Source organism: Aedes albopictus, chromosome 1 (assembly GCF_035046485.1).
Source record: "Aedes albopictus strain Foshan chromosome 1, AalbF5, whole genome shotgun sequence".
Taxonomy (NCBI): domain Eukaryota; kingdom Metazoa; phylum Arthropoda; class Insecta; order Diptera; family Culicidae; genus Aedes; species Aedes albopictus.
Window position 1 is genome coordinate 147290366 of NC_085136.1, and position 14360 is coordinate 147304725.

The 14360-nt window shown below is 40.6% G+C and overlaps 2 protein-coding genes across 3 annotated transcripts; both read right to left on the reverse strand.

The window, feature by feature from the left end:
- Positions 1-2105: 2105 nt before the first annotated feature.
- Positions 2106-4079, reverse strand: LOC109421869 (CLIP domain-containing serine protease B4-like). 2 transcript variants are annotated; one of them, XM_019696440.3, is made up of 5 exons: positions 3522-4079; positions 3323-3462; positions 2906-3261; positions 2557-2849; positions 2106-2494 (listed from the first exon to the last, which is right to left on the reverse strand). In XM_019696440.3, exons 1-5 carry the CDS (start codon positions 3604-3606, stop codon positions 2190-2192), a joined length of 1179 nt encoding a protein of 392 aa, XP_019551985.3. In that variant the 5' UTR covers positions 3607-4079; the 3' UTR covers positions 2106-2189. The 2 variants fall into 2 exon arrangements, with proteins under 2 accessions (XP_019551985.3, XP_019551984.3); XM_019696439.3 differs by having other exon boundaries at positions 2108-2494; positions 3323-3471; positions 3522-4072.
- Positions 4080-12078: 7999 nt separating this feature from the next.
- Positions 12079-13873, reverse strand: LOC109413797 (CLIP domain-containing serine protease B4). The gene is made up of 5 exons (XM_019687523.3): positions 13523-13873; positions 13326-13465; positions 12881-13263; positions 12530-12822; positions 12079-12464 (listed from the first exon to the last, which is right to left on the reverse strand). Exons 1-5 carry the CDS (start codon positions 13605-13607, stop codon positions 12163-12165), a joined length of 1203 nt encoding a protein of 400 aa, XP_019543068.3. The 5' UTR covers positions 13608-13873; the 3' UTR covers positions 12079-12162.
- Positions 13874-14360: the final 487 nt, after the last annotated feature.

Genomic DNA, 14360 nt, shown 5'->3' on the forward strand with positions numbered 1-14360 from the left:
AAAAAGTTATTACTCTGAATAATGTATACTTTAAGGTACAAAAAATGATCTTCGGGTCCGCAAAGCGTTATACGCGATTGAGCCCCAAATAAATGAACTAGATTAAAAATAAAATGAAAAAGAAAGAGCATCGAATGAGATTGCATGAACTACGTAGAAATAGAACTTCTCAATTCAGCGTACAAGATTTTGTCCGGAATTCTGCTTAACAGGCTGGGATCGATTGAGGAGTCCTTCGTCGGCGAATATCAGGCAGGTTTTCGTGAAGGCCGATCAACGACGGATCAGATGTTCACCCTGCGGCGAATTCGCGATAAATCTGTTTATTATTGGTTTCAAGGCGGAGGCATACGGTTCAGTGAAGAGAAACGAGTTTTTGCAGATTATTTTCGAACATGGTTTTCTGGGGAAGCTGATAAGACTGATACGTGCGACGCTTGACGGTTCGAAATCAAGTGTACGGATTGCAGATGAAATTTCGTCATCGTTCGTAATCTTAGACGAAATGAAGCAGGGCAATGCTCTTGCAAACTTACCGTTCAACATAGCACTGGAAGAAGCGATAAGGGGAGCTGGTGTGCAAGGAAGCGGAACCATTGTCACACGGTCGCATATGTTCCTTGGCTTTGTATATCGACATCATCGGGATCGACCATCGGGCCGTGGAAGAGGCGTTCGTTCCCTTAACATCACAAAGACAAAGTACATGATTGCTGGTGGTCAACGTCGGTCCGACTGTGGTAGTGGTGACCCAGTGGTGCTTGGTAGTGAAAAGTTTGATGCTGTTGATGAGTTTGTTCATCTTGTTACTCTATGAATCGTGGACGTTGAGAGAAGTTGATCAGAGAGCTTTTGGAGTCTTAGAACATTAAGTGCTGCGAGCAATACTCGGCAGCAAACTAGAGGACGGAATCTGGCGGCGTCACATGAACTGCGAATTGTATCAAGCTGGAGGAACGACAAGCTAAAGCTATATTCAGCAGAAAACTAGGAACGGGCTGTCGATTTAGTGGTAGGCCGCGCACACGTTGGCCTTTTGTAGTTGAGGAGGACCCAAGTACTCTTAACGTCTTAGCGGGTGGCTGGAAGGGTTTGGCCCAGGACCGAGACCAGTGAAGGCGACTGCTTCGTTGGGCGTAGGCTCACCGCTACGGGGTGTAGTTTATCAAGTATCAAGTATAATGTTCCAATAGTTTCGGTATTCGAGTGAAGAATGGAATATGTGACATGACATGTAAACTTCCTTTAAATGTCATATAGGGTATGTGTGCCATCAGTAATCTCACGCTCTCATATTCATCCTATTCGAGAACAAGCGATGAAGGCACCGATTTATGCCGTTCTTTTTGTTTTCATGGGTGCTCACTTCTAACAAAAAATACAAAAATAAGAAACAAAACAAACAGCGCTTCAATCCTTTGTTTTTTGGTAGGATGAAAATGGGAGCCACATGCTTAATAAGGGAACTAATACCCTAATCAAGCATGACTAAGAGTGATCACATATAACACAAATTTACAACATATATCATGAAAATTATCAGAACTGGATTTTTACACGAATAAAATTGTGGGCTTCGTGGCCAAGCGGTTAGCGGCGTCAGTCGTTTAGGTGTCTCGTAAGCCTTGGAATGTGGGTTCGATTCCCGCTCCAGTCGGAGAAAACTTTTCGTCAAACAGAAAATTCTCCACTGGGCCACTGGGTGTAATTTGTGTTGTCCATTGTCAAGTGTTACTATTGTTCAGTCTGCAGAGGCCGCAAGGTCGAAGACGGTGTAATTGTCTTTTTAAAATAAAGTTAACATGACGAAAATAAAGTTTACAGAACATGTTATCTTCATTAGTTTTATCTGTGTGGGTTTAGTAACATAAAGATAATTTTCACTATGACGACCACCATCGACCTTATGTGATGAACTAAATTTAGTAGCGAACATAACAAGGATGGGAACATTCACTTGCAAACAGTGCATACATAATTTCTTGATAGTGCGCTTCTGAGCTGAGACAATAGCATGTGAGTATAACTCTTTGCAAGTGAGTGTTCCCATCCCTGGAGCAATGTATTTATCAACCATTGTGGAAATTTGGAAGTTAAGAATTATTATTATTTTTCAATTATATTCAAATATTTATTGGTATATTGAAACGAGTTTCATGTTGACGGTTTCAAAATATTGATAGTGACTGTTACATATACTGTTTTATTGATTTCAATATCCATTCCATGTATGACGTGACTCTGGTGTAAACCGCTGGTATCGTATATTCTCCACAACGAGGTCCGTGGCTGATAATCCCAATGAGATAGTACGTACCATTTATTTGAATTTGTAAGGGACCTCCTGAGTCGCCAGTACAGGAGTCACGATAGGCCTTCGATGAGGATTGAGCAGCCATTTGATTATCTTCTATTGGTTTTCCTGTGACATGTTTATACTTCTCATTGCTTATAGTTGTAATCTCTGCATACATTTTGTACCGACTTGTGGTTACTAAAATAAATGAAAATAACGTTTCGAAATATTCACTGAAGTTTTCATACACTACACCATACCATTCTCTGCTCGCCCCCAACCAACAACACTGACATTTTTGTTGGTAAAAGAATTGTGAATGAGATCAGTTGCATTTGGCAAACATATGGGCAAAATATGTGTCGTGTAATTCTTTGGCAGAGGTTGCTTCATCCTTATGAGCGCAATATCGTGACCATTTCTTCTATATCCGGGATGAATAATTATCTGGCTCACTTCCGCAAATATAACTTCAGGATTGCAATCTTCTGGATCGTCATTTTCGCAATCTTTATGTTGATCGATATCCCATTCACCCAAGCGAAGAGTAAGACTAAAAGACAAAACAAAAATTATATAGGAAAATTACTATCCGATCATTGTCCTTACTCTTCTTCTCGCACTTTGCCTACACAATGTGCTGCAGTCAATACATATCTTGTGTTGATCAGTGAACCTCCACACCGAACGCCTTTTTTGCTTGGGGAATCGAAATCCAAAGCCACCGTCCATCGAAATTGATCTATTTTAGTAACATTTCCACCGATGATTCGTTCCACTCCGGGTTCCAAGCCACAATCATTCTCTTCCGGTAGTAATGATGAATCATCATTATCAGATTCAAGCATTCTATTACTAGGAATAATGTCAGTGGTGGGTATATCTTCATAATCAGATTCAGGAATGCTTCTACTAGCAGTAGTGGTGGGAGCAGTGGTCAAAATCATTGGCGCTTCACAACAAACCTGCAAATTCAGCCATCTTAAAACCCAATTGAATTTGCAGTCATTCTATCAATCAACTCACATGGTCTCCACATGTATGTGCCTCGAGATGCTTTTTCTGCTTTAATGAAATTGTTGGACTCATGGCAATTTTGAGTAATGCTGGACAGCTCGTGATTAAAACAAATTTACCTTGGTGACCATTAGTTGCTGTACATTCACCTGTAAGCACTAAGAAATCGTGAGAATATACTGTACAATCGACTCAGAATAAAACTAACCTTCCAAATTACACATTCTTTTTGAATATGTCCATCTTGACATCTCCAAAATACAACACATAAACAAACATGTAGTTGGCTTCATTGCACGTTCATAACAAAACCTCAACGTTCACTAAACTATGCTTTGCAGTATAACGACACTTAAAAAAACGATGGGCTATTCTGTTTCCAACTTGTTTGATAATAAAAACAAAAACCAAAAGCTAAGAAAGAGCTACAAGTTCTGTTATCTTTAACTTTGATAGAATCATTAACAAAGCACAAGAGAATAGCTGTTCGAAGCAGTAATAACAACTCGTAGGTACATCCAGTAAAATGCCCCCTTCCACGCTCACTTCTGTCTACTTACTAGAAGAAAAACTCAACCACACAGTGGAATTAATCCAGGGGATCCCCCAGAACAACGCAACATATAGAGCAAGTGACGACGATATGCAACATTCGAAACATACATAAATCAATGCTTATCGCAAAACGTTCCTTCTTGCGTAAAACGTTAATCAATTTAGCCAGTCGTCTGACGACACAACAAACCAAAAAACCGTTATTCAAAAGCTATCACTACAACACACTCTCCCTGCAAACTTGCAGAGAGGCGGGCTCAACACAGTCCATTTAATCAAGGCGAACTTTATAGACTGCTTCAGAAATTATAAATACACTTGTAATTACACGATTGACTGCCATCAGTGCTCAAAATTGAGTGAATATGAATGGTACGATCAGTCATCAGCGCCAACCATCACTACGAACGAACACGCACAGGGAGCAAAGAAAAACCGAAACCAACCGCGACCACTATTCCTCATCGGTCGGTTGGCTGGTGAAGCATATTGACTGGTAACGATTATTTCTCACTTGCTACGGTGAGGCTGAAGATGCGTAAATGATTCAGTGGATTTATTTTTAGCTCAAAACTTGTAAAAATAATCAATTGGCTTCTTTAGTGGTGTTGAGATAATTCCATATTCTGAATCTGCATGCCAAACTGAGCCGAAATCCAAATTTTCATCAATTTTGGTGCCCGGGAACCTATTTAAAAATCAATTTTAAATTTGTCTGGGAGCGATTTGTCGAATCACCCCTCGTCGCATTTTGTACTGAGCGGAGCTGTCAAGCAGTTGCCCAGCTGTCAAAAGGTGATTTCAAAAAATCTCTTTGAAATTGATTTTAAATACCAAAATAAAGTTTTTAAAATCTGAAAAAAAATCATAGCGGCTCAGAAAAAGGTGCTCTTTTGTTTAAAAATAAAAAATCATTGAATTTTTCTTAATTTAAAAAGCCAATTTATCCATAAGGGAATGATGGATGTGACTATTATAATCGATTTAATTCGAATTTATGTCATTTGCACTGTAATAACGAGATAAAAATCAAGTATATTCATTGCCGTATACACCGGCGAAGAGAGAGATTCAGAGAGCCGCACGGCGCTGAATCGTCGTTCCTCACTCTCACTTATATTTTTTATTGCTCCCGCTCCCACTTGCTTCTGAAGCATGTTAGCCAATGAAGGTGTATTGCTACCGCTTTGGGTTGAAAAGCGTCGGTCAAAGAAGAGCAAATTTTGATTCGTCTGAGGTAAAACGCTTCAATTTTCAAGCGCTGGCTGCCATTTTAATTTGAGCACAATATTGTCGTGCCGTCGCCAAACCGTCATTTCGCGACGCGACCGAACTCGCGACGTTTTTGAATCATGTCAAAAAAAGTGCGCGCGCATCCTTCCCGTTGTTGTGAGCGCAATAGGCCTTGACGGCGCCGTAGTGCTGCCGCCTGGCGGGAGTCGTATGGAAAACGTGAGAAAAAACGAGACAAAACACGTTTGTTTGTACTTCTTCACGCACACGATTGCAGATACAAATGGGATTTCCCATTGGAGTGAGTGCATTTTTGCTGCCGTCAGAGCCAATACAGCGCACTAGATGCGAAACAGTTGCGACGCTTGTTGACTAAATTAGTAAATTGAAATTTTTGATTGAATGTCTGTCTTGATTCCAACCGGATATATAATGTCCAAGAAAGTTTCTACTAGCTCTTATAGAAAACAACGTATCATTGGAGACGAACCAGCCTTGGGCTGAAAGTCTCGATAATAAAGACAAAAAAAACACTAGAAGCCCAGCTCCAGAGGCACGTTATCCTCCATTTGGGACATTTGTGCCATCGCCATAATAATAGCCTATTTCATCGTCTATCTGAGGGAACAGGCAGGAAGTGAGGATGAGGATAAGGACAGGTAGGGAAATAGAAAAAAACGCATAAGTACAGACAAACAGACGTAACACTTGCGGAATTCCTATCGACCACGCTTTTAAAGATCATGTTAAATCTTCATAGTTGTGGCTTTCACAACCAGAGGCGCGCGCATAGTTTTTATTTGCGTTTGACATTTCACACTAGCGCTTTCTGTTGACGATATTGCGCAAGGCAGTGTTTCGTGCAACATTTCCACCAGGTGATGGTAGTGTAAAGTGGGCGATGGATTTTCACGAAAATTGTTCTAGGTGTTACGTCTGTTTGTCTGTGGCATAAGCGTGCCACAATGGGTTCAAACAGCGCCCTGAAAAGGGCACTGTAATAACGCAAACAGCGAAAAAGAGCCTTTAGTTCTTTACCACAGCGGGTTAAGAACAACAGAATATCCTGAAGATTCAGGTTTCTGAAGCCAGTTTCACTTAACCTTTCAGGACGCATGTCATCAAGCAGCTGAAACTGTACCGCGCTCACGCTGTATACGACGAGCGAGGTTTTTTTGGTAGTGTTGCACTTTTTTCAACGGCGTGCGCGCTGAAGCGTTAATAAATGTTTACCGAATACTCGGAAACGCAGTTGCGCAAAAACTGGACAGCTACACTTCGATATTGGAATAGCTGGCTCAGGGCCAATGAAGTCATGTGATGCTCCAGTGCGAGCTAACTCATCAGCCATTTCATTTCCAGCGATGGAAGAATGGCCAGGTACCCATACAAGGTGAACAGCGTTTGCTGAATTTAGCTTCTCGATTTGAGTTCGACAAGCGATAACTATCTTCGACCTGGAGTTGGCCGAAGCAAGTGCTTTAATAGCAGCCTGGCTATCTGAACAGAAGTATATTACTTTGCCCATTACATGCTGCTGAAGTGTCGATTGCACTCCGCACATAAGAGCAAAGATTTCGGCTTGAAAAACGGTGCAGTGTCTACCAAGTGAGTAAGACTGATACAGCCTTAGCTCACTAGAATAAACACCAGCCCCTGCTTGACCTTCGAGAAGGGAGCCATCAGTGTAACATACGATGCCGATGCCGTCTGAAATACTTCTTTCCAGATATCCACTCTTTCCGGGAAGGGCATTTCGTGGAAAATGTCCTATATGGGAAATTACAAGCAATTGCAAGATCACTTAGGCATGGTACACAAATTACGTAACGCTGAAATCAGCGATTTCAGACTCCCCCCTCCCCCTATAGCGTTACGTAATTTGTGTACGATGCCTTAGAGCAATGACAATTTTGTCCCAATGCACCAAAAGTGGAAACAACGAGGTGTGTGTTGATGTGCGATTCACGGGTGTTTCCTCTAGTAGACCGAGTACCCATAGGCGGTAAGTGCAAGAAAGTGCTTTTTTTGTTGAAAGTGCTTCTTGTTTGAGATGAATGTGTAGTGGACGTCAAAGAGAACTTCTAGCGCTGCCGTGGGAGTTGAAGAGAACGCTCCAGACATAGCCATTAAGCACAACCTTTGGAGATGGGCTAACTTTGATTGGATCGTTCTCAATTCGCCCCTTTGCTACCACACAAGACATTCATAGGCTAATATTGGCCGAACAACAGTTGTGTAAATCCATTTGAAATACTTCATTTTAGACCCCAAGTGGTACCAAAAGTTCGCCGGTATTGCCCGAAGGCCATACAAGCTTTCTTGATTCTGAACTCAATAAGAGGTGTCCAGGAGAGCTTGGCATCAAGAATGACTCCAACGTACTTTACCTGTTCAGTCACATCGATTTCAGAAGCAGAGACGCAAAGGCTGAACGCCATTACGGTTTCGCCTTTCCGTGAAAAGAATAATAGATGTTTTACTCGGATTAACCGAAAGGCCATATTGGCGACACCAACCCTCAACTACACAGAAAGAAATCATGAAAATTAAACAGCACGTAAGTTAAGCATCGACTGAAAATTATAGCAGAAGCTACAAAATTACAGCCATTTATCGAGAGATAATACTGTCCGCTCAGTAATCAGCCAATCATGCGTACTGTTTACATTTTTTTGAGACATATTCGCTTGAAATTTACATGCAGTAATGTAAACGAGGACCAGCTACGCTCAGTCGTCTGCCTCGCTGCGGAGACTGCTCTCTCGCTCTCTGTGGCCGAAGCGGTACAACAGTTTGTTCCTTTATGGTGGAACATGTTTATCTTTGATTGCCTTCTCTTCAGTTTGGTGAGACGGCCTAGAGGGGTTAGGCGTGAACTCTCACTCGGAAGATCTGAGTTCGATTCTCGTATGAAGATTTTTTTTAAGTTTCTCTGAAAAGTCGGTGCTTAATTAACACTTTTCTCTCAGCAATCAGCAGTGTAATTTTAAAATCTCACATAAATTTCTATCGAACACGATGGAGGTCAATTTGTTACATTCAGTTCGTCATAAATTTACAGGTTCTGTTCGTACTGTGTACCTGAAGAGCGCTTTGCATCAGGTCGAAAAGGGTAGTGATACACATACCAACTAGCAATGTTAGGTAGTCGTCGGCAAAGCCATAAGTAGGAAAACCGCTCTTATTGAGTTGCCTCAATGGCGTATCTGCTACGAGATTCCATAAAAGTGGTGATAAGACTCCCTCTTGGGGGCATCCACAAACACTCAATTTCCTTATCCCTGCTAGACGCAATCTCGAGAAGAGATATCGATTTTTGAGAATTTGATGAATCCAATTGGAAATCATTGGAGATATACCATGACCCCGTGCGGCTTTCAATATGGCATCGAATGGCACATGGTCAAAGGCACCCTCGATATCTAAGATAACACCTAAACAAGATTGCTTTTGAGCGAATGCTTTCTCGATATCGTCGATTTATGTAAAAGAGTCACAGTGGACTTACCAGATTGGTAGGCATGTTGCTTCACATGAAGAGGCACGTTGGTCAGATGAGCATCACGGATGCGATACGTTCTGAGCATTTCAGAAGAAAAGAAGTCAAACTGATAGTTATGAAGCTCTATGCTTCTTCATACGACGCCCGACCCACTTTCGGAATAAACTTTACAGTAATATCCCGCCAAGATTTGGGAATATACCCTGTAGCAAAACTGCAAACAAGTAGTTTTTTCAAAACATGTTTGAAATAATCAAATCCCTTCTGAAGCAAAATAGGATAAATCCCATCTGCCCCAGGAGATTTGAAAGGAGCAAAGCTATAAAGTGCCCATGCAATCGATTCTATAGTTACAATTCTCCGAGCCGAAGCCAGCGAGTCATAACTACAAGAAAAGACATCAGGTTCATCCGAAGATGTAATATCCACTTCCAGGGAAGTGTGTGCTGAATAAGCATTCCGGAACTTCCCTATCAGAGGAAGTCAGATCGCCATTTGGCAAACGAAGTTCGTTCACTCGGAAATCTTTAGATTTTGCAAGGATTCTGTTTAACCGACTGGCTTCACTCAAACTGGAAACATTTGTACAAAGATTTTTCCAGCCGGATCGTTCAGCAGACCGGAGAGCTTTCCTGTAGGCCTTGCGAGCCGACCTGAAAGCCTCCGAACCAGCCGAACTTCGTCTGTTATAACTCTTTCTACATTGCATTGTTTCCTGAGTTTCGCCAGATCAGAGTTCCACCAAGGGGTTCCTCTTGTCTTCCTTACAGATCGTAGATGGCATGCTTCTTCAAAAGCTTCCATGATGAAGGTCGTTGTGGTATCAACGGCATCATCTAAATCACTTGGAGTGTCAATGGATGGTGAGTATCCATGAAATTTAACCGCAACCAAATCAGTAAAAAGATCCCAGTTTGTTGACCAAGGATTCCTGAAACGCAATGTTTGCGATGTAACATTTAATTGTTCAAAAAAAATGTAGCGATGGTCAGATAAAGATTCTTCATCTGACACATGCCAATTGGTCAGCTCGTGACTAATTCTACTAGAGTAAAGCGTAGACATAACGCACTTCCTCTCTAGCAGATACCATAAGGGTTGGGTGGTTGCCTATGTAAAGTAATGCAAGATCTGTACTACTTAAGTACTCCATCAAACTGGAGCCTCTCAAGATAATGTCTGAGCTGCCCCAGATGATATGGTGAGCATTAGCATCACTGCCAACAATTAGCGGAAGGCCTTTTGAAGTACAGTATGCGATGACTTGTTTGAAAGCTTCCGTAGGGGATGGTTCGTCATGCGGTAAAAACACCGAACAATAGACGTATTTCCTGTTGAGGTTTCCAACAGATACATCAATTGTGATAGCACATATGTACATCTCTGGTGGTTAGTTCAGAGATGAGTGTAGCAACGATTGCGTCGTTAACAAGCACACAGGCTCGAGGCATGACACGCGAGCTTGCCATTTCATGTTTACTGAGAGTAGCAAACACCGGGTTCATAAGGTTTCCTAGATAGAAATCACACTTACGAAAGTAAGGTTCTTTGACCAAGGTCACTTTGGCTGTACCATTTTGCATAAGTCTGCAAAGATTGATCGTTGCTGTTCTTTTATGCTGAAGATTTAACGCATCGCAATAACAGCACAACAAAGAACAGCAGCAATAAAAAGAGATCGGTATCGATTTGAAAACGCCAAAGGCGAGAATACACAGAATACACTGTGTAAATCGCATAATGCGAAACCATATAGGTGAAAATTTAAACTAATTAACAACATCTTCATAATCCCGCCCTTATTTAGCCTCAAGTGAGACTAAAGAAAGGCAGCTGATTGTCTCGTAGAAACACAATGTCCACTGCACTATTGCTCCGGTTAGTGCAGTAAGGGCAAAATACTGTGGAAAGCACCCTGGTACTCCACAGGCTCCGATAGCGGTTAGGTTTTTATTAGTTGATGGATTCTTACCACCGGAACTGGCGGTCCGTAGTGTTATTCTTTGCCAATTGAGTCAATCGCTACCGACACTACACAGCCTAGATAGCTGAACAAGAAAAGAAGTTAACATTGATGATAAACTTCATACGGGCTCGAACAGCCGACAAAAGTTTCTACTAGCTCTTATAGGAAACAATGTAACGAAGCAAATACATAATACAAACTTTGTTGATGTTTCTTGCAAAAGTTATAAAATAGGGCTCTGTAAACTGGAGGATTAAAAATTTATGTTGTACAAAACGGTTAGAAAATGTCGTGAAGAAGAGCAAATACAATATTTTACTTCCAAACACAATGAAAGCCCGAGCAGAAGAAAATATCAACAGCATAATAAAATATGTTATTTTGGCATAATAACTGTATAAAAGAATTAGTAATTTATATGTTATTACCATATCTTATTTTGAAATAAGCTTGTCTGTCATAAGCGGCAAAATAACTAAAATCATAACAAAAAAATGTTCCTGGAAGACCAATTTAATAACAAGTTTTATTAGATCAATAACATTTTAATAACATTGCATCTTGCAGTGAATTTGAGAACTTGTTGTTATTATGTTATAGTTCATCACATATTTGTATATATTCAATAATAGAATAATAACAAAACTTGATCTACAACAAAGCATATATTTGAAATGTTATTTAGTGGATGAATCTCAATAATTTGATCATAACAAAGTAAGATTGCCAGGCAAGACATGCTATAAAAAGTAATACTTAAGTAAAACTTATCGATTAATAATAACAAATTATGATATAAAACCATGCTATGTGATTCTGTTGTTATGAATTTGATATCCTCCTCTGCTTGGAAATACTGTATTGCTAAGAAAGGTGTTCCTTGATTTGTAAGAGTTATTTTAATTGTAATATCTGATCAAAAATATTCAATACGGGCCTTCCTAATGCAGGCATACCATAGTGCACAGTTGAGCTTAGAGTCCTTCCCTGGCACTCGGACGTAGATCAGCCGCCCCTAACATGGGGATCAGACGCTGTTGTGAGCCGCTCCTCCTGGAGAACAGACGCTCAGGTTTACCGAAGCGAACCCCCCCTTCCCTGTTAGCCTACGACCAAAGTTCCCAACGGGGTTGGTTACCCGATCTTCCCTAAGGTTGCTCATAGTTTCCGGCCGGTACCGCGTGGAGGTAGGGATAGGAGTTGCTGGGCAGAGGCTAGTGGATCACAATGGGATCTGAATTGCGCAGCATACCCAGCCTTTACCGTATCTTGTATTGCATACACAAAGTTATAATACAAACTATGCTACCACATTTTGACCGAAACACCCTTTAAAATACAGAGAGCTTTCTCAGTCATAGCACTCAAACCACACTCGCATTTAAAACACAATAGTAATTCTAGATAAGTCGAGATAAGTCAAACAAACGATGACGGCCACCACCATATGAAATTAAGTAGGGAACAGCAATGCAATGGTCATCCATTTTAAACATTTGGAAGTGATGAATTCCCTAAAATATATTTCTCATTTATTATTTTTTTTATATGGTATGCCGATGTCAAGTTCGCGGTTCCGAGTAACTGGTGTCAATCAGTTATATTTTCCAATATCCAGTCCTTGTATGACGTGACTCTGGTGTAAACCGATGGTTGAGGAATCCGAAAATCGCAGCGGGGGCCATGGATGACAATCCCAATAAGATAGTATGTCCCGTTCATTTGAATTTGTAGGGGACCTCCTGAGTCGCCTTCACAGGCGTCACGAAGGGTATCATTTGAGGATTTAGTACTAATTTGATTATCTTTTAGTGACTTTCCTGTTTCATATTTATACCTTTCCTGGTCAACAGTTGTTACGTTTGTGTATATTTTGTAACGACTTCCGGTTCCTAAAACAACAACAACAAAAATCTAATCAAAATTATCGCTTGAATATTAAAATGATGCAATATACCATTCTCGTTCAATCCCCAACCAACAACACTGACAATTACGTTGTTGAAAGATTCATGCATAAGCTCTGTTGAAAATGGCATACATATGGGCAAAATATGTGAATAGTAGGTCTTTGAGAGAGCTTGTTTCATCCTAATGAGTGCAATATCGTTGATTTTGTCCTTTCTCTTATATTCTGGGTGAATAATTCTCCGCTCTACTTTCGCTAATATAACCTTAGGATTACAGTTTCCATCACCGTCACAATCTTCGTGCTGTTCAATATCCCATTCACCCAAGCGAAGCGTAAGACTGCATAAAAAAGTAATATTTAAAAATCGATGAATAAATATCCAAACATAGTTCCTACTCTTGTTCACTTCGCAATAAGTCAACACAGTGCGCAGCAGTCAATACGTATCTTGTGTTGATTAGGGAACCTCCACAAAGAACTCCTTTCCATCTATGGTGGTTGTAATCCAAAGCTACCGTCCATCGAAATTGATCAATTTGGGTTGCATTTCCGCCGATGATTCGTTCGCTTGCGGGTTCCAAGCCACAATCATTCGCTTTTGGTAGTAATGATGAAGGTTGGAATAATTCACCATAATCAGATGCAGGCATTCTATTACTAGGAATAATGTCAGTGGTAGCCAGTGGTATATCAGCATAATCAGCATCAGGTTCAGGAATGCTTCTACTAGCAGAAGTGCTGCGAGCAGTTGTTGAAATCATCGGCGCTTCACAACAGACCTGCAAATTTCAAACATCTCAAAATCTAGTTGAATGTGTAGTCATTATGTCAAGCATCTCACATGGTTTCCAAGAGTATGTGCTTTGAGATGCCTTTCCTCGACTGTCGTAATCGTTGGCTTCCTGGCAATATTTAACAATTCTGGACAGTTCATAATTGAAACAAGTTTAGCGTGGCGACCATTGGTTGCTATGCATTCATCTGTAAAAGTGATGAATTACACAATATACTGTACAATAAACTCAGAATAGCACTAACTTTCCGATTTTCCCGTTTTTTGTGAAGACGTCCATCTTGACATCTCCAAAATACAACACAAAAACAAACAAGTTGTTAATTTCATCTCACACTCAAAATAAAGACTCAGCTCTATCGTACACTAAACTAAATCACGTAACACGAACTTTTATCGAAGATCCAGTGTTGTTGTTAGATAACGGAAACACGATCAAACGTTTACATTGGAATTTCGATAAACCGCTATGGAAAACTTTAACTTTGACAAAATATTAAAAACTGCAACTATTACGAAATAGTAGCTCGTTCTGTCATTTACACCTTTAATGACATAATTGATGAAAAACAAGAATACAATTTCAAACAGTAGTATTGTGGGCGGGTTCAGTACCTACACGCTCGCGTCAGAATACCCATTTTTTCATTGCTATCTCTATCGCTCTTCAAGAGGCTCCATCTAAAAATACCCATTTATGAGTTGGGCCGCCCAACTTGAAAATGGGTATTTTTAAATGGAGCCTCTTGAAGAGCGACAGAGATAGCAATGAAAAAATGGGTATTCTGACGGGAGCGTGTAATCGAACCTGACGATTCACAACACAATCGTCCTTCCTGTGATCGTCGTGCTAATGGAAGAGCGAGATGAGAAATAATCTGACTTATCTTTGACAAACTTACTGTTGGTGCAACACGAGCGAGGGAATCCACAATTGAAATAAAAAAAAAACTGCAATTACATCTTCGATCTAACTGTCACATGCATTGTCATTTCAATCTACACAACGAAAGTAACATTTTACCCTACAGTGCAGTTAAGCGACGGGGGTTTTCCGCACAACTCAGAGCGATGACGATGTTG